This window comes from Polyodon spathula, chromosome 1 (assembly GCF_017654505.1).
Source record: "Polyodon spathula isolate WHYD16114869_AA chromosome 1, ASM1765450v1, whole genome shotgun sequence".
NCBI classification, from domain to species: Eukaryota; Metazoa; Chordata; class Actinopteri; order Acipenseriformes; family Polyodontidae; genus Polyodon; species Polyodon spathula.
The window spans coordinates 50,837,192-50,859,094 of record NC_054534.1 but is presented as its reverse complement, the minus strand read 5'-3'; the positions used below and the strand labels follow the sequence as shown (position 1 = coordinate 50,859,094).

General features: G+C 36.3%; 1 protein-coding gene across 2 annotated transcripts in view; it reads right to left on the bottom strand.

The window, feature by feature from the left end:
- LOC121319547 (netrin receptor UNC5C-like) overlaps nucleotides 1-21,131 on the bottom strand; it is a 296,899-nt gene extending 275,768 nt beyond the window's left edge. For both annotated transcript variants that reach the window (XM_041257112.1, XM_041257122.1), the window contains exon 1: nucleotides 20,665-21,131. In XM_041257112.1, the coding sequence (XP_041113046.1) occupies nucleotides 20,665-20,779 (115 nt within the window). In that variant the 5' untranslated portion in view covers nucleotides 20,780-21,131. The remainder of the gene's footprint in view (nucleotides 1-20,664) is intronic.
- Nucleotides 21,132-21,903: the final 772 nt, after the last annotated feature.

The window sequence follows — 21,903 nt, the reverse complement described above, 5'->3', positions numbered from 1 at the left end:
TAATATATATATATATATATATATATATATATATATATATATATATATATAGATAGATAGATAGATATATAGATATATAGATATAGATATATATTATGTATGACAGCAATGCGCTTCGGTATAATGCAGTACATTTTTGTAATTTTTAAAAACAGTTTACAGCACAGCCATATTAGGATTCTCATTACACTGCCAGTACGGCTTCATAAAATACTAGTTAAGTAAAACAGTTAGAGAAAGGACTAATTACACCACTAGTGTTTTGCCAAAATATAATAGAAAGAAAAGATGGGAGGCCATATTACTACATTAAACCAATTCGGCATAGCATGCCAAAGATGACAGTATGATTACTTAATCATCTGCTATAATATCTCTATTCTACCTTTATTTTCATCTCCCATCCCTCGTGTTTTGTTTTCTACTAATTTTCTTACTTTTCCCCTACCTTCTTCAGTTTTATCTTTCTCATGCTTTGCCAATCTTCCTTTCATCCCCATTCCTTTTTACATTTGTATTTCTTTGCTTTACTCCCTTTTACATTTATAAGTCTTTTCTATTCATGTTTTCTCTTCACACATTTTTCTCTATCTTTTTTAAATCTCCCTTTCTTCTCAATGTTCATGGCCTACCACTGTGCCCCCCTTTTTCCAGTTCTTGCTTTGCCCGTTTTCATCTGAGCTCTCCCTTGACATTCCTGTGAAGTGTAATGTACTGCAGTCCCCTCTTTTCCAGCCCTTACCTCATTCTATAAACATTGCAGCACCCCTGTAACCATTATTGTAAATCGTTAAATAAAAATGTAAAACTTGCCAAACAAAGAAGCATACTTCATACCCAACCTAATAACTTACCCAGGGCTCGTTTTGAGAATGTGTCATGTCTGCTTGGAAGTAGTCCAGGATGGATATACTTTAAGGTGAAAGAACGCATTCACTTTGTAGAAGCAGCACATTCTAACTTCTCATGAAACGGATTCCAGAATGAATTAATACACAGGTTTTAACAGCTAGAATGTTAAACAACATAAGAGAGCTTTAGAAAATGTTAGGAAATCATGGAACTCAGCAGCACTTCAGATAAGGTTTTGGGTCATTGAGTAATTTACTCTCCAATTTAGACACTATGGGGCTGATGTAAGGATAGGTGCATTGCAAACAATTGCACCTGCAAAATCAAAATTGCCTAGCAGCCAGGCAATTATTTTGCACTGTGACCATGAAAGCTTAAGAGCAATGCAAATTACTCAACATGCACAAATAATGAGTGGCAATCATGATAATGAAGGTGGCAACAGCGGTCGCACTTACAGCCCAGAGGTGAAGTGAGTTAGGAGTACAGAGAGCACTAGGCTCTGTATGAGATTTTACAGACCTTTTTAGGCGCATACATGAGGCCACCCCAGCGAAAACGACTCTTCAAGATGCCAAAAGAGTTCTAGCAAACTTGAATTTCTGCATTGCTAAATGGTGTCATCACCCAGGGTAACAGGCCATAGCAAGGTACACTTTGATTAGATGCTAATTAATTAATTAATTAATTAATTTGTGTTAGTAAACAAATTTTACTCAATAAGGTAAATAATGAATAAACAATCTCACAAACTTTCCATCAAGGACATTAAACAGTACTTTGCAATAGATGAGATACTATCCGACATTACCGATTTTACCCTTAGTTTTGCCAGCCTGTTGCAGGAATTTTTAAAGCCGTCAGGTTGTTAAGTCAGAACACTGACCTCTATAGCGAAACGACTCATTTAGTTTTGGGTGGCTTACATGAATACATCTGGGGTTCTACAGAAGTGTCACTTTTTTTTTCTTTTTTTTAGTTATGCTTTTTCAGACTGTCTGAAGCCTACAAATATTGCAGAACTATCAAAAGTGTAAAGGAACAAGTACATAGAACCGTCCTGCATGTACTTCAAGTTCAAATAGTGCAATTCACGGACATATTCTTTTTAAACTAAGCGAGTCTGCAGCATCGTACGAAGCATTCACAATGCGAAGTACTGTTTTTATTACTTTTATTTTAATACTCTGCATTTTAATATGCATTTTTAATTCCATGTACAGTTGTCATTGTGTGGCATTTACAGCCACCTTGTGTTCTTGAAGAAACACAGTGGTGCGAAACGCTGAAGATTTTCCCTGTCCCATCCTAGTTTAATTAATATGGTCTTTACAGTGAATTATCTGCAATTATGTTATAGGTGCTTAGACAATACAGAATGGGTAAGCTCTTAATTACTGGCTTCTACCTTCTAAGAGGAGGTGCAACGTTTTTAGAGGGTCAGCAATTGCCCAAGTGCAAGGCTAAATCCTTACATCTCATTATAATGTTAGCGCCCGCTTAGTATTCCAGATCCTTGCCCAATTCCATGCTCTTTTCTTAATTTTAATACATTTCAATAACATTTAAATTGATTAATGATGGCAAAGTGCTAATTTGATATCATGTGCAAAACGCTGCATTTTTAATGGCCGCTAAAGTCCCACTTTATGCCAGCTAAACACGGTTTCTGGCAGCAATATATGTATTTTGCAGGCACAAATCACTGCACGTATCCTTAAATTGGCCCCTATGTGAATAAAATATATTTTTGGTGAGTAAAGTGCAACAATATACTGAAGTCATGAGTACTTTCACTACATACTGTACATATGGCTTTCCTTATTTTCCACTTGAAAGTTGCTACTCTTGAAGTAGTTAGCTACATCACTGTACTATATTTTTACAATTTTTACAGTTGCTGATGATTTTGAATGAATTTTTACAGCTGATGATACATAAACTGGTAGGTTAGGTTGAGTGGGACTAAGACAGCACAGAGAAATCCTAAAGGGCCGTTCACACCGGACGTGGCGCGTGGCCACGTGGCAAAAGCAATTGTTTTCAATAAAGGCGGTCAAGCGCAGAGGGAAGCAGAACTCAAACGAGACCACAGAGCGGCGCGCAGGACATAAAATATTTTCAACTTTCACCAAGCCATGATGTAAACTACCAGCAACCAATCGGAAAAGTAGGAGGTTCCTTTGCGAGGAAGAAAAAAAAAAAGTACAATGGAGGAAAAGCTTGTGGTTCTGATTTCAGATTTTCCAGAGCTGTATAACACAACATTAAGTAGGTTTGAAATCTGCCTTTGTCAAACCGGAGCTCCTATATCAGCCGATGATATTCGCCGTACTATTTTCTTTTCTTGGCGATGTCATGGACGCACAGCGATCTTACTTTTTTTTTTGCTTTCTCTGGTAGAGCAGGGCGATCATAATTATCTTTTTTTTTTGTTTGCTGTTCATTGTTCCATGTATTATGTTGTTAGATGCACAGTATCACTGATTGTTGCTGCATTTACAGTCCTGTACAGTCCCAGGCATTTACTGTTTGTTGCTCGTACATGCAGTCATGACGTAACAGCAGACTGCCCACTGATTTTCCCCTGCTGCGTTCGGTGTGAACTGAACAGTGGTCTGTGGCGACTGCAGAACGACGCGCAGGGAGGCAGCAAGCGCACTGCATCCGGTGTGAACGGCCATTTGGGTTAAGAATCCAGTCGATTATTCACGGACTCAAACACGCATTGCAACTGAATGGATTCAACTGTGTAAATCTATCTATCTATCTATCTATCTATCTATCTATCTATCTATCTATATATATATATATATATATATATATATATATATATATATATATATATATTATTATATATATATACATATATAGTAGTTATTTTCTTTGTGACTGAATGTGGTCATTTACAATAACCTTAACCATTTCTATTATCCATTCTCTAGCTACTTACTGCATGCAATATATTCTCATCTGAATTCACCACTGAGACACGGGAACCAATGAAGTGCAAGAAGCTTGATAAAATGCAAACTCAAGATGTCCAGCAAAAAATTGCTATGCATATATTTTATACATTAGATTCTCCCCCTCCCCAAGTGTGTTATACTCAGAGACGAGAGTGAGGAGAAGTAAAAAAAAGCTCAGGAACCCTGTGACAGGGTAGCCATGTGGTGACGTCAGGCCAGATCCAGGAAGAAAAACACTGAGGTACTGCAGGGCAAAAGATGCGAAATGCGGCATTTTTAATAAACTATATATATATATATATATATATATATATATATATATATATATATATATATATATATATATATATATATATATAAATATATAATATATATATAAATTTCACACAACAACTACTCACAGAGAGTAAATTAACATTTAAACAAAAACAAAAACACAAACACCAAAACAATTGCCTCTGTCAGTCTGGGCAATCACCTTCACTGATCCGACAGTTTTTTATTTTACTTTCGTTCTGTTCTCTCTTGTTCCCGTTCGCTCCTCTGACCACCCACCCAAATTATTGGATAATCCCTCAATCACATTCTGCATGGGTTTTCTAATTACTCCTGGCAGAGGACTACTGCTGACCCTCGCCTCTGCCAGAACACATTTAAATAAAAATAATAACAAAACACAAACGCACGGCTATGCCATCATATATATATATATATATATATCCAGTACCAGTCAAAAGTTTGAGTACACCTGCTTGAAACCAAAATAAAGAGACAAACAAAACGGACTACACAGACAAACACAATGAGAAGTTCTTACTTTATTACTATTATTGTTACCTCCATCTCCAATCCCGTTCTCCACTCACTGGGGGGGGGGGGGGGGGGCAACACTGCTGTACAGCAAGTCTTTTCTTTTAATGTTCTTGCTTGTTTGGTTCTTAAATGCAACTTGTTTACATCAGAAAGTCACTCCTTAACACCTTGACACTTTAATTGTTAAAGGTCAAAAAAGAACTATGTACACTTTCAATTGTTCTTAGTAATTTCTATTTTTGTGGCAGGTTCCCTTCCCTCCTGTTGTTTGAGCTTTAATAATAATAACAGTAACGAAGAAGAAGAAGAAGAAGAAGAAGAAGAAGAAGAAGAAGAAGAAGAAGAAGAAGAAGAAGAAGAAGAAGAAGAAGTCTGAACACTGAACCTACAAAAGAAGCCACACAAAATACTTTCAGTGCAGGCACACACAAGGCAAGAGCTCTTGAAATTGAGCAAATCATCCACTCGTTTGGGCCTATTAGCAATACTATGCATGTAATATTGTAAATGTTTATTTTAAGCACAAAGTTGACATTTTCTGATTCATTTTATGTTATCATAGTGCTAAGAGTCCTTGTACATCTTAAAACAAATCTTAACGTTTTGTTAATAAAAAAGACCTCTTGATTTTTCACTGTCTGTGTCTTCTATGGGAATCAATTGTCTGGCAACTTCTGTTTTTCAAACTGTTTTTCAAAAGATGCTTGTTTAAACATGGGGTATATTTATAATTTGCTGGATCACCATGTTTGTCTCCATCAACAACAGATCACAAAGAAAAAGCCACAGTTACTGCGACGAGTATTTATCATGTCTACATGTTTTCTGCAGAGAATGTGGCTTTCCAACGTCTTGTATCCTTTCATAAACAGGGGTTCACATAACTGGTATGTCGCAGGTATGCATGCGGACCAATAAAACAATGCTGACTTAGTTATACGCAAGTGTACTGTCAGTATATTTGAACAGAAAAGCACTTATAATAAAGGCAGAGCCGGTGCTCACAGTTTGAAGGTGTGCTATACATTCCTGATCTATGGATTATTCCAGGAGAGTGGGGGTTTACAGGCTTTGCCAACACCGTCCGTGATCAGCCCCATCCACCCGCTCGCTCCACAAGTGAAACAGAAACTTAAATATATATGTACCTTCATTTTTTGCCAGCACCTTCCTTCTGTGCCATTATTTTTGCCATTTTCTGCAATGAGAACTATTGAACTGCACCATAAATTTTTCATTCATTGTACTGTACTTGTTTATGGACCAATGAAACAGCAACTCGCCCAGACACCTGTCTGCAAGCACCAATGGCGCAAGTAGTAAAAACTGACATATTTGTTCCGTTTTTTTCTGTTACTTTGCCGCAATTCACTTGTATAATAATTTAGCGGTGTTACACTGCAAAAACACTTTATACCAACTGTCATAAATGCGTTAATAGCTTTAAAAAATAAAAAAGATTAAAACAACAACAAAAAAGCTCCCCCCGGATCTGCACTGATCACATCGGTAGCCCTGGGGGACTGAGTAAAAGTGGAAATCCGGCAATTAACGGAGATTTTTCATCTCTGTATACTAACATACTTGCTCCTTTTACTGTCTGTAGAAAAAAAAATAGGAAAGACATGAACCGAAAAGTATCTCTGAATGAATGTCCTCGTCTCCTCCCTCAGAGTTTTGTGATTGTTTTATTTTGACAATATTGAACACCACCCTGAACCACAAAATAAATAAATAAAACTGACAAAACAAAACTTCAATAAGCTTTCAAATGGTGACCTTTGAATATCCACAGATTACACCTATTTAAAGAATGTGTTGACAGTTCTGAAGAGTTTGTATCGGAAACTTCAAAGCACTGTAAAAATCTGTTATTTACTGGTGGGAGCCTCTTTTCATGTATTTGTGTGTAGGCTGGGTCTGGGGTAATGCTCTAGCCTGCTACCCATGGGGTTCAAAGTTAGAATTTTCCTCACAAATTAAGTGTTTATTAAATAATAATAAATAATAAATAATGATTATTTATTACGGTTGTTTTTTAGTATGTGTCGAGTTTTGTCGTACATCAATACGAATTTACTGTACTAGACATTTTAATTATGGATATTTCTGCCTCTATCCTCAAACACATACTTTTTTATAAACAGTGTAATTTATTATTAATCCTACATAAAAAAGGTCTAATCCCCAGACACGGTACCTGTTGCCATGGTAATATATATGTATATATATATATATATATATATATATATATATATATATATATATATATATATATATATATATATATTCTTATATTTAAATAAACACACAGAAAGGATGGTACCAGTTCTACTGCCACACTATAGCATGGGTGGAGTAATCATACTACAGAAACAGTAGCTGTCCATTTTTGGAGTAAGGTATCCATTTTCATGACAAATAGGTCATACACTTAAAAGCTGGAATGCACTTGTAGGCACTTATACTGGGTTTCACTAATGGACTGGTAATAGAATTGGGAGTGCTATAGTAATGCTCCCCTGTAGTCGTGAAGGTGACAGCACGTGATTAATTACCACTCCGGCTCTCTAGTTTCACATGCCGCTTACTAAACAACCTACCCTTTCTGCACAATCTCATTATGCTTCTTTTTCCTGAGACATCTATGTGGTAATTATTTTTAGCTAGTGTTATTAAAAGCAGTTTCTTATGCTTTACCTTTTGACTGCCTGCCAATGGCAAAACTAGTCTTAATACATACTGGCATTTGAGTATTAAGTGGCAATTTGTTACAGTTCTTTGATGTAACTACATACTGACTGATTTCATAGTTTCCTTGTTTATTTTACAATTGCACACTAAAATTAAACATCAAAGCTTCCAAAAAAATGAAACAATGAAAAAGTAAAAGAAATTATTATACAGACCCCTTCCCTCTGATAATTCAAACACTACAGTAATAATTAACCTTGCTTCCCTAATACTGAGGGAAATCCACAGAGAGGTATTAATAAGAAATGAGAAGTCTCAATAGCTAGTTGGATGTATGCCTCCCCTTCAAATGGAGGATAAACGTGTATATATCAAAGAAACTAAAACTAATGGCCCTTTATTGTTGAACGGCATAGATTTAAAAAGACCCACTTCAAGAAAAAAAACTAGGCATCTGTCAGATGCTCGTGAGATCCCAATAATGGGATGACGACATGACTCTTGTTCCTCTCCACTGCCTTGCAGTGTTAATTCTGTCTACAAGGAACCTGGATGATGAACACTAGATGATGTGGAGAAAGAGACCTTATTTATTTCGATTCATACACAACACATTATTTCTTTACCTATGAGGGTTAGAAATATATGATCTCTCTTCAACATTTACATGAGTAACAAGTAACAGGCCCATCTAATCAAAGTCAAACTTTACTCTTCCCAGAAACACAGCTGGAAGCCTACATTCGATATACACAACTAAATTGCAGTTGCCATGTTATCTTGTTTGGTAGAATATATGCTACGTACATCACATTTCACCTTATTGATGCTCAAAGACAAAAAGTCTCTAGGGTTCTGGTGTTTAAAGAATAAAATGCAAATAGTTTAGTATAATCCTAAATCAACCTGAATGCTAAGTGGTTCTGCAGAACTACTTGTATTTTGCGTTATATATGCTTTGTGTACAGTAGCTGAAATATATGGCCCATTAATTAGTATAAAAAATATCCACTTAGTACATCGACAACTTAATGGATAGAGAATGGTCTGGTTACAGTTTCCATTAAGAGGACAGTGAATTCAGTGTTTGAATATCTGTATAATGCCTATTATGTCATCACTCAAGGTCCACGGGGGGTAAATGGCCAATACGGCATTAAACAAGTTGACAATAGAAATTATGTTTATACTTTTCTAATTTGGCTGTTGATATAAAAAAGGGCCCTTACATCAGCACATTTGGTAATGTAACTTTCAAAGGTAAGGTTTTAAATTGGTTTTCAGTAATCCCAAATTGACCAGCATGTTGTTAAACTAATCTCAGTAAATCTCTTCTTGAAATAACTTGTGCAGTGGCATTTCAATACCACTCAAATTCTCTATGCTGGTTCAAAGTATGCCCATGTCCATGTGAGGGTTATGCGCAAGCTATCGGGCAAAAAGGCAGGAAATCAAGCAGCAGCTGAAATAGTGATGCAAAGGCTTTAAAAAAAACTTTTGGATGCTTTTGGCAGCAACCCTCTGAAGCTCCTTGGCAGCTCCTCAGACCAGCCTTGATATGGGCAGATGCCCCTGTAGTCCAGTCCAGGCAATTTCATTTTCAAGACTACAAGATTCTGTTTTTGTTGACCAGTGAAGACAAATATGTGGACTGGCAGATTAGAAATGTTAGGTTCATTTTATTTTCAAAGTGCAGTGTTCTCGGTTATTATCTCATACTCTGAACAGAGAGAGCATCCTGCTGGAACTGTGCCTCTCTCCCTCTCTTTCAACTCCAAGCTGTCAGACCAATCGGAATCCTTTGTCTTAGACATACTTCTCTAGCCAATGAAACTCCAACATACCCCTGCTTTCTTCTGCTAGAGTTAAGATTTTGGAATAGGCTTGAACCTTCTTTTCTCAACATAACTTTGTCTGTATGACAAAATGTGTGTCAAGTGTATCTTTACATCTGTATTACCGCACGTAAATATGTCAATGCTAAGGCTCAACAAGGCTCAAAATGAATCCTTTCATGGGTTCATTTAATATAAAACCCTCTGGTAGTCCAAAACAAACTGCTTGTTAAAGAATGTCACTGCATTAAAGTGAAGAGGTTTGAAAGTATGCATGGCACACAATCAAAGGATATTGAGAATGGACTAAGCTAATGGATTTTTAATATTCAAAAGTGTTTTATGGAGTTGCGGTGGCCATTGAAAGGAATGGACACTTACTCTCCAATCTAAGTGTTTTTTAAACAACATTCCTCAGACAGTTTGGTGAACAGCACTCTGATGACCCTAAGGATGCTGGAATCTGTAGTTCACCTGCGTGCCCACTGGAGAAAATAAGCTTAACATTTGTTATACACCACCTATTCATACAGTTAAACTGGAGTGATTCTGGTTGATTATGACACTGAACATGGGATTTACAGTGGTAGTCACAGTCGGCTATAAAAAATTTAGAAATATGGTGTAGTATGCTGCACTTTTTACTTTAGTCATGTTTATACTGTACTGTACGATTCCGGTATCAGCTCGAATTTTAACAAAAGTTGAACAACAATCTATTAGGATTAATGTTGCCTAATAGTAAAAAAAAAAAAGTGTTGTTAAAATATGTCTGCACACGTCAGTAATAATAAATATCCCACTCTCATCTGATGTTCATTTGTTGTGTGTATTTATGCAACCTACAGTGGTAAATATACGTTCATCATTTACTTTCACTTACCGTGCAGCTTTACGACCGAGAAGTAATACATTGTCTTTTCAACAACAATGCATTTCCCAAGGGTGAAAGTTGACAGGTAAAGGCCTCTGCACACCGGAAGCAATGCGACAAGCACGACACACTGCACCACGACAAAAAAAATAAAACATGCATTTTTTATATGAGCCGTTCACACTGCCTGCTATGAGACGTGCGACACTGAAGCAGCACTGAAGCGGCATGAAAAAAATAGGATTGGTGTCTATCTATAGTGTGCTGCCTTCAGTAAACAATTGTGTAAGAAAAGCTAATTCTTGCAGTATCAAAATACCCAGAGCTGTACAATAAAGGTCGCATTTTTCACCCACATTTTTGAATGCCTACCTTCTATAATAAGGTAAAAACTAGTGTTGGGCCAATTATCAAAAATTTGATAACATTGCGAAAAAAATGTTCAGTGATACACGATACTTAATTTTTATAATATCATATTTATCAGTTATCGCGGTTACCGTCAGTATCACCATTATCGTGTATTGTAGTAAGAATGTACGAGATAACATTGCGTGCAAAAAACAGGAGTTCTGTAGCCACAGAGTGAAAAAAAATTTTCTGTGTAAATGTGTTTCCCTACTTACTCTGGCAGGACACAACAGAGCTGTGCTTGTGACACACATTGCCACAGCAACAAAGCAACCTGGATTTTTAACATTTACACTTCGACCCAGATGCACTCACTTTCCTTTTTAAGCTGCAGTCGCACATGCCATTGTTGATTTATTTTTACTGTGCAACTAGCTACATGGGCTTAAACAAAAAGCATCAGGGAAGGTTAACCGCATTCGGACTTCAGAGAGAAGAGAATCGCTACCAATCAGGGGCTTGGCTTGCTGCGCGAGTGGTACCAAGTTGCAACACTGTTGGAAAAACCAAGGGCCAAGATGTTGCAACCATGTCTGCTGGGGATTGGTGGCTGCTGCACCCGGGGCGTTCCCTGGATGCAAGGATATGTAGCGAGCTGCTGCTGCTGAGACAGAGAGACAAGCTGGAGTGATTAAAAGAGCACAGAAGCAACACCTAAAGAGCATGGAAGAGAAGTGGGACTACAAGAGTGGGAAACCAGAGACTGCCAAAACAGTGTGTGTTTGGACTTTCTTTTACTTGACTTTATTATTTGTCACGGTCTGAGTAGCACTATGGTGCTCAACTGTATTTGTACCACAGGCTGATAAAATGGCACACTTAACTTGTCCAGTATAGAGTCCTGGTGTAATAAACCACTGAATTCGAGAACCTTATATTGTTTATTTAAATACAAAAAAGTTTAGTTAACAGGTTTTTTCTTTTTACTTTTTTCTTTTTTTGTTTCTTTGCAAGTAAAGCAGTCGCAGTACTGCTCTGGATATCTGCCTTTCTCTTTCGGTGAATGCTTGAATCTAAATACCTGTCAACAGCCGAATCTCAGTGATCTACAGTAATGTTGGATGACATACAGAAGAGCTTACCTCCATCACTGTGTAAAACTCCTGCTGGATCCTACTTTACGCAATCTGCTGCAGACACATTCTAGCCTTTTTAGAGACATCCATTTTCTTGTTTACAGTGCATAGTATTTTTCTTGCGTAGTATTTCCAGCCTAGATTGCATAGTCACATGATAATCACTGCAAGGCACTAGGTGCATTACGAATAGTACATGCATGCACACAGCAGAGCAGTACATTTCAGTAATGCAAATAATAATTATGAAATAATGTATTTTTATTTCTTAAGAATATTGTAAAAATCGCCTGTATTGGGCTATTTTCACAATTTCAGAATTTTGAATACCTGAGGTTCTAAATTTGCAGGACCGGTGTAGTTTTGTACAATGCAAATACGTAGCTTTTTTTTTTTTTTTTTTTTACCAACATTCAAATTCTATATAAAAGAAAATAAGAAATGTAGTAATGTCAGAATATTTGTTGAAGACGTTATACTTATTTTTAAATCCTAATCTACTGAACTTGAATTTTAACAGTGACGTCTTATCCAAATATTGAGAAGACAAGAGTACTCTTGACACTTCGTTCCGAGGGTTAAAAGGAAGTCGGTCAGGTAGAAAAGAGACAGAACTTTGGTACACCAACTCATTCACCCGGAGGGTAAATAATGTGGCAGCTGCGGATTACAGGAGCGGCTGCAAATGTTTACCAAGGGGTCATGAGTGACGGTATCCCTTCGTTTGGTTTAAAGCATTTGAACTGTAAGGACTGTGAGAGACCCCGTAAGAAATAAAAAATGTTTGTGAGTGTTTTGTTATGTTTGTGTGTAATTGTCTCGTGTTGTATATTACTAGACAGCTAAACACGATTGCGGAGCTGTCAGAGGCCAGAGCCCAGCACAAACCCGGAACAGCACTGCATCACAATAAACTGTGTTTGCTCCACTAGCACTAATTCACGCAAAAACAGATAGTGTTTTGTGTTTTGTGTGGGTGTATAATTTCTATTAGTAAATAAACAAACAATGCATTTTTGAAGAAAATAAACGGCAGGAGTTAAATAATTAATCCTTTTGAAGCAAGACAACAAGAGTGTGACCATGAATGTTCTACAGAAACTCTTGGTAAGCCATCTAAACTGAATGTTTGGCTGAAAGAATTTAGAACTTGTGCATTGCTGTAGAGACATTACTTTCATTACATGTAATTACCTTGTCAAGCATTGTAGTGCACAAATGACACAGTGGTTTTGCATAAGTAGTCACCCCTTACCAACAATGTCACATTTTGTTGAATTACAAATAATTTCTGTTATATGAGGAGGACGTTAAATATCAGCAAAACTTGCAAGTCAGTACTTGATGAAAGCACCTTTTGCAGCAACTACTGCTAGTCTTTTTGGATAGGTCTCTACTAGTTTTGCACAGTAGGATGGTGACATTTTTGGCCATTCTTTACTGTTGGGGATCAAGTCTCGCCATATATTTTCGACTGGATTCAAGTCAGGACTTTGACTGGGCCACTCAAGAACATTAATTCTCTTCTTGTTCAACCACTCCAGTGTGGCTTTGGCTTTGTGCTTCAGGTAATTGTCCTGCTGAAATGTGAACTGTTTGAGTCTTGGCTGACTCAAACAGGTTTTCCTCAAGGATTCGCCTGTACTTTGCACCATCCATTCTCCCCTCTATCCTGATAAGTTTCCCAATCTGTGCTGAAGAGAAGCATCCCCATAACATGATGCTGCCACCACCATGCTTGACAGGGATGGTGTTGACTGGGTGATGTGCAGTGTTGGGCTTGCGCCAGACGTAACGCTTGAAATTTAGAGAAAAGTTCAATTTTGGTCTCGTCTGACCACAAAACCCTTTTCTACCTGTCTGCAGTATTATCTACATGCTTTTTCACAAACTCCATACATGCTTTAAGATTAGGCTGTTTGAGCAATGGTTTCTTTCTTGCCACCCATCCATACAGGCCAGCTTTGTGTAGGAACTGGCTTACTGTTGATGTTTGAACACTGACTCCCATCTCAGACACAGAACTTTGCAGATCTCTCAAGGTCATTGTTGAGAGTGACACCCCAAACTAGTTTCCTGCTTGCCCGGCTGCTCAGTTTGGGCGGGCAACCTGATCTGGGTTTGGTGTCTGGTTGGTATGATGCAGCTTCCATTTCTTAATGATGGAATTCACTGTGCTGAGAGGGATAATCAGTGCCTTTGAAATTCTCTTGTACCCTTCTCCTGCTCTGTGCCTCTCTACCACTTTATCCCTGACTTGTTTCAAAAGCTCCTTGATCTTCACGGTTACTTTGTTGGATCACTGTGTGAGCTGCAGCTTGGAAATCTTTATATACCTGAGGGAAATTATCTACAAGTTAAACCACTTTGAGTACACACAGACTGAAACCATTTCACTAATTGTGTGACCTTTCAAGCAAATCATTTGCATCCAAGCTGATTTAGGGCTGTAGTAGCAAAGGGGTTGAATACTTATACAACTGAGATGAATCTGTTTTTCTCTGAATTTTTTTTTCTGTGAATCTTACTTCTTTATATTGTATATGCATTTTTTAACTTTAACAATGTGGAGTAGTTTGTGTAGATTCTACATGTAAAGTCTAATTTCAAAGTGTCGTGGACTACTCTCAGGTGCCAACAAAATGTGAAAACTTTGCAGGGGGGGTGAATATTTCTGCAAACCACTATGCTACTACCATGTTAGACTATATAAACTGCTGTGGTTTCGATTATCATGGGACTTCTGTGCATTCATAAGTTCAACGCTCATTTTTCCACCTTTCATACATATACAGTATTTACAAATACAACATTAACAGGACTGAATAATCGTTTGGTACAGAGTAGTGCATTATTATAGTAGGAAGTGTACAAGTACTGTACAGGCAGTATACATACATATTTACTAGTGGTGCAATGGGCATCCTAATTTCGTATTCGATTATCATATAGGCATATATCAACAGTAATCAATGCACTGTTGTTTTATTTTTCAAAACAAAGAACAAACATGTTATTTTTAACAGATGATCCAATAACTAAAAACACCATTGTGCATATGTGAATAGGACGGCTGTTGATGACGTTAGACCAGGAAATTAATTCAAACAACAGCAGCCGACTGGGGTATGAAAAGCGCTGTGGTGCACTTACTAAACAAAAAAAAAGGTTTAAAAAAAATAAAAGCGAAAGGCACGAGGGCCAAATCAAACAAATAAACAATATTGGTAACAAGTATCGTGCTGGTTTAACGCGAGCATGCTTAGCAATTGTTTACTGTTAGTATCTGTTCTTACTTGTCTCTTTTCTCCTCTGGACAACCCACCCCACGCAGCCAAAGCTGCAGGTCTTTTATATTATGGCTGAGGGATTAACTGGCTATTAATGATCTTATTAGCCCCTCTGTCATAGTCTGCACAAGTTTAATAAATATGCTTGACTGTCAGCTAATTCAATAACTACTAGCCGACAGTCACGCATTCTCTTGAGGCATTTAAAACAATAACAAATAATGGCGGATGAGTTTTTGCCCATCCTTCAAACCATACTACATAATAAAATACTAAATAATACATAATAAAATACTAAATAATACATAAAACGCACAGAGGCTCAGTACCTCACAGCACAATAGTTAAACGAAAAGGCACAACTTATATTCAAATTAGAACACTTCTAATTATTAAAAAAAAAAAATTACAAAGGACTTGAAATTTTAACAACTGAAAAGAATATGCGTGAGTCTGCATCAGGTGACCCTTCACATTGTAATAGTAATACAAAATACTACATTTTAACAAAAGTAATTTTTATCTGAACTATGGTTGTTCATTACTGTTAACATTTTATGTCCAAAAAGCAAAGCAAAACATTTTAATTAATCTCAAAAATCCTGACTAATTTAACTACTGTACTAAACAAAGCCTCTTTTTACATAATATTATCATATAATCTAAACACAACATGCTTTGAAACAAAAGAAGGTAAATTGGTAGATTTATAGATTAAAATAAAACAAAAAAAAGTATTGCCTTAATTTTTAAATCAAGAAAACGTAAATACGCTAGGCCTACTTTTGATTTGGCTTGTCCAGCATAAATGTAGAGGCCTAAAGTGTGTGTGCACCCCAAATATTTACATTAATATTATAATAAGGACACTTTAGATCATTTGAGGTTCTGGACTGATCATCTCCTGTATGCTTAAAAACGGATGAGTGTGTTGTGGGATATTTATAGTAAGCGCTTTTTATAGCCTGCTATATTGATTTTAGTTTAATAACTATAACTCCTCCTGTTTGAACGAGTGTGAACAATCAATTGACGTAGGAGCAGAACTCCAAACCATGTGCCTTTTAGCTATGCTATGAAAATCTGCATGATTGGCCTGCTCTTCCTGCAGGTCTTTTTAATGTATTTTCTGCTCCCATTTCCACCTGGTGGCAGAGCTAATGAAGTGCAGCTGATTTAGTTTAGTCAGAAAAAATGGGCCAGTTTCACAAAAGCAATTTGCAACAGTTCGCAATTGTAAGCACCTTGCAAATAAAAAAAAAATTGGGTTTCATAAAACTTTCACAGGGCTGTGACATCGCTGATTTTCACCAGAACCTGTCAGGGCTGTGATATCGCTGATTTTGACCAGAACCTGTCAGGGCTGTGAAATCGCCGATTTTCACCAGAACCTGTCAGACAGCAGCCGCAACTAGCAATTTTCATCGCAGATCTTATTATATAAAACATTGACAGTGAGGTTTTAATCACCATTTTAGTGTTTGGGGTGTCTTTCATTTGTAGTATGTTTTGTAGTTTATTTTTTGTTGTCAGACTCGGTGTTCAGCCATTTTCTCTTGTGAAGAGTACAGGGGAGAAGCGCGTTCTTAAAAAGGGGCAGACTGATAGTGATGTGAACCAATCAGATGACAGACCGAGGCTGTTGCCCAGTGGTGTAAGGGTGCAAGGGCAATGGTTCTATTTATGCTTCTATGATCAGGTTTTTGGCTGTTACCCACGTCCCGTTAACCAAATAAATACGAAGATACTAGTCCAAAATATATATATATATATATATTATATATATATATATAGATATATATATATATATATATATATATATATATTATATATATATTATCTCGTGGCCATATAACTCCTTCAAAAAAGGTTCGGTAGAGTATACGTTTTTACAGAGACAATCTACGACAGTAAGCTATGGGACGCCTCATGTTTGCCGTCAAAAATTAAATCCTTTTAACACTATAAATGGTTAACGAAACGGTCATCTGATAATACTGATAATAATAATAATAATAATAATAATAATAATAATAATAATAATAATAATAATAACGTTGTGTAACTTATTACTATCTACTTTCATATTGCTTGCTTAGATGGATAACAAAAGGCGTGTTTACTGACATTGGCTTAAAGGCCAAGAAGCTTCTGCTTTTCTTATTTTTGCCAATACCAGCAACAGCTACTTAACCAATTATATTTAGACCATTTTATCCTCCTTGTCTCAGGTCTTTTTCCTTTCCCTTTTTTTAATGTAATTCTACTTACTACATCTATCAATTGTTCTCTTATTTCAGGGACCATTCTCTGCTCCACCCCTAGAGCATTTACTGCATCCTTGACTGTGTGCCACTTTTTTTTTCTTGTCTTCGTTAAACTTCCAGAAAACTTGCCAAATAGAACAGATTTGTGTTGGCCAACCATTTCTATAATTGCATAAATTTCTTCTCTGAGAAAAAAAAAAATTCCTTTGCACCCCTGCCACTGTGTAATTACCTAATCAGTCAAGTGGATTACCCAGTTACTGATTTTTTGAGGGCAGATCGCAAAACAGTGATCATAAGTGACGGCAATTGCAAAGTGCTTTATGAAACGCACACAGTACCGACCTCTGCGTCCTCGCAACCTCATAGCAACCACATCGCAATCGCAGGACCTTGATGAAATGGACACCAGAATTGCAAAGCAGCAACATTTCCATTCACCTGCTGAAATCAGTGAGATCCGAGTGACTATAGAACATTTCTATGTTGCAATCCCAGAGCAACATCAGAAAAAAACAGCCACCCTCCCCCGAGGGAGGGAGAGGGGTGCAGGGGGAGGGAGAGGGGAGGGAGAACGGGGAGGGAGGGTGGGGTGTAGGGTAAAGGGGTGGGGTAAGGGGAGGGGGAGGGGGGTGGGGAGGGGGAGGGGAGGGTTCCCCAGGGGTAAGCCCTCCCTCTCCCTGTCCCTGTCATTTATACTCACATTTAAGTGAATATATACAAGACTATATATGTTTTTATTGTATGCCTAGAGAATAACAACATTTTACTCAGAAGATTTTGAAGAGTGTGAAATTCACTTTCTTTCAGCCCTACAGTACACTCATAATTTCAGAGGAATTATCAATGTAACTTTATAACGCTCCTTGAGAATCCCAATTTTGTGTACTGCCTACAGTGTGTTAAAATTACAGACTATCAACAAAAAAGGAAGGCTATAAAAATTACACTTTTTAAACATTTGAATATGTCTAGAATGAGCAAACAAAAATGCAATTAGCATTACAAGATGTTAAAGCAGATACAACGGAAGAACCTTTTTATACTGTGTCACATCTAATTGCCCTTTTTTAAATCAATACTCGTTGTATTATTCATACAGAATACATGTAATAGTTGAACAATCTGATGATACAGTTTTCCTATTAAATATTCCGATAACAAAGCTACAAAGTACGTGCTTCTAATATTTGACCAAAATAAATATCTGTGATCATGTTTAATATGATTCTCTATGTTATGTTTACATTATGTCACTGTATTATGTGTGTGAAATAAGCTTTTTGATTCAGTGAATAGTAGAGACTTTAAAATGATAGTTCATTGTGTAGTAATAAAACGGATGGCTGTCCAGTCGGTTAAAATGGACGTCACTACAAATAGACGTTAATAAATAGTTTCATCAAAGTATTTAACAGAGAATGGAAATAACTTTATTAAACACTGATTGCTTATTTAACTTCGAAATATTTATTAGTTTGGGGATAGTATTTAAAGATGAATTTCACATCACATTGCATGGTTAAGAAAATGTTTTTAAAACGTCCTCATATTTAGGTAGAGACCAATATGTTACAGACACACACTGCTCTTCTAACAAAAATATATGCCTATGGGCTTCACGAAAGTGGATGAAATAGATGTTCACAATTAAAAGATTCAATTTGGATTTTTAAGTGGTACAGAAAATAAATAACTTGTATTAAGGATTTAAAGTAATGGTGTAATTAACAACTGTGAAGCAAACAAACAAACAACAAAGATTTAAATAGCCTACTGTGGGAAAATCCTAAAATAATAATAATATAAATAAATAAAAGTTTTTCAACATTGTAGTGATATACGGATGTTATGATATTTTATGTATGATATATATTGGTATGATATATATATAATATAAATAGTGTAATATATATATAAATATATCTTGTTAGGATATATGATATATATACCATATATATATAATATAATGATATTAATGATGGTACCGTATATATATATATATATATATATATATATATATATATATATATATATATATATATATATATATATGTATATACGTATATTATTTATGCAATCGAGTTTCTTGTTAGGTTATACTGACATTACATATACATTATATATTCCATAATTGAATATAAATATAATGATGGTACAGTAATCCATAATTGTTTTCGGACCAAAATCTATGGGTCAGCTGCAGCGTACCACATTTAGTCCACTTGATGTGTCTAATTCACTGGTATGCTGCAATCGACCCTTTTGGTTTTACTCTACATTCACAATATGGCCAGATTTTGTGTTCGTTTATTTGTTTTACATACACAGAAATTCGCCAATAAAAGTGGAAATAAATGTTTTTAGTTGTGTGTGTGTGTGTGTGTGTGTGTGTGTGTGTGCGTGTGTGTGTGTGTGTGAGTGCATAAATTCAACATCGAAGTGAAATTAGCAATGTTGACCAAATTTTTTTTATTATTATTATTTGTAGCCTACATAAAATGTTATCAGAAATACAGTATAATATTGTGTAATATCATGAGCTGCTAACAAATTATAAGTTCAGTTTTTATTGTGGAAATTCAATTTATCCTGCTATGTTGTAAAATTGCGGCACACAGCGAGTCACGGGCTTGGTGAGGCAGGTAGGTTGTAATGAATGCATTATTTAGCTAATCAGGTGAAGATAGAGTATGGATGATAATAATGTTGGTATTATATAGCATATTTTACGACAGTACTTTTGAAAAACCTTGCCCTGAAACTTGTTCCCCTTATTCATTAGAATGGCTTGCCCGAGGCCGATTCTTTATACATATCCAATCTCAGAATGCTTCAGCAAAGTCATTAAATGTAGGCACTTAAATAACATTGACAATGACTCCCAGCAATCGCTCTTATTAACAGTGATTTTAAAAAATCAAAATCACATGTTATTGCGCTTAAATTGTACATTGTCGCACTGTACTCTTTATAATGAATTCGACTACATATGATTGTATTCTCCCTGTTATTTTTTCAAAGTTCAAGGCCACTGTACGTTTAGATTTAATAAATGGAAAGTAACGCTGAAAGTAAATCAGACTGTTAACTGAAATACTAAAGGGGTTGTATGGTAGCTATTTTCCTTGTATGTGGTAGTTTTGGGTTACTTTATGCTCAGGGCAAATAATGGGTAATGATATAGGAAAACTTCAATCATAAAATGATGCTGACAGTATCTAACCTGTAATTAAACATAGTTATTTAGTGCATCTTGACTTTTACAAACTGCAACATTAGACACCTGAAATGTACTATAAACGACATGTACAGGGAACAGGATCGTTTATTTAGGGTCTAGCTTGTGATCGCTGGTTAAAATAGGGTGCAATGTCACTTTTTTAACTAATGCAAGCAAATTTAAATATATTTAACACCCGAGTAAGAAACAACTCGTATACAGTTATTTGAAAACTGTATAAATTAGTTTAAAATGATGAGACTGGACCTGAAATAATCCTTGTGAATATGAAGGGAAAGAAATCTGAATTTTAAGTTCAGTTTTTATAGTTGTCTATAACCCAAGTAAAGGTTTTCTTACCTTGAGCCACAGCGGTGCTGATGACAAGCAGGACCGCGAGTCCAGGTATGATGTACATTTGCAAAAAGTATCCCAGTCCTATTCCACAATGCGCAGCCTGTTCACTTTTTCCCATGGTAAACACAAATCAACGATCCTTTTTTTGTTTTTTACCAAACTCCTCTGCAAGCAATACTTCCTCTGTTTCAAAAGACAGAACCACGAAAAGTGGGTTTAAGAGGTCCTAGATATCACAGACCCATTAGATTGTAGAGTTAATGCCACCGATCTCTAGCCTAGACAATTTCCTTTTCAAGACTTCGGGATTCTATTTTTGTTTTATTATTCGACGAATAAAGAAAAAGACGTGGACTGGCAGATTAGGAATGTTAGGTAAATGTGTTTTTTCAAAGTGCAGTGTTCGTTGTTATCTCGTCCAAGAAAGACTGTCCTCTAGGCACTCTGTGCCTCTCTCTCCAAGCTGTGAGCCTGAGAGGAATCCCTTGCCTTAGACACACTTCTCTAGCCAATGAAGCGCCAACATACGCGTTCTTATTGTGGTAAAAGGTAAGATCCGGATAGGATTTTGGAACAGGCGTTTTAACCCCCTTTGTCGACAGGACTTTTGTCTGTACTGTCAAATGTGTGTTAACTGTATCTTTATATGTTTGTGTTACCGGACATAAATATGTCAATGCTAAGTCAATATAAATACTTGCGTACACATGTCTACATTATATACAGCTGAGTTCTATGAGAATAGTAATAATTAAAAGTGAAAGACAACGACTTTATACGATGTTACATTTTTACAATCATTTTGCAGTTTACAGGCTTACAATATGCATTCTCCATTCTTTACTTTGGTTAATGGTGTTTTTATTCGAGGTTACCTTGCTTGTTTGACCTTATTACACTTTCCATAAAAAATAAATAAGAGTGTTTCAACTATTAGGTTACTGGTTTGTTTCCACCTAGTCCATGTATACAGCATGAATGGTGACATCTTCCTTAAGTTACTACTGTGGTAAAAAGGTGTTCATATTTGCTTAAAAAGAATAAGCACAATCCACAACAGATAGCACATCACTCACAAATCCCCATATACAGTGGTGGCCATTCCAGTTAGGGTGAGGCACATGAGCATGTCATGTGACTGAGTCTGGAGAAAATTAAGAACAATGTTTTCAAACAGATAAGATACTTTAAAATAATCTGGCCATCCAAAAAACAAGTAACTGGTGAAAGCAACCAAGGACT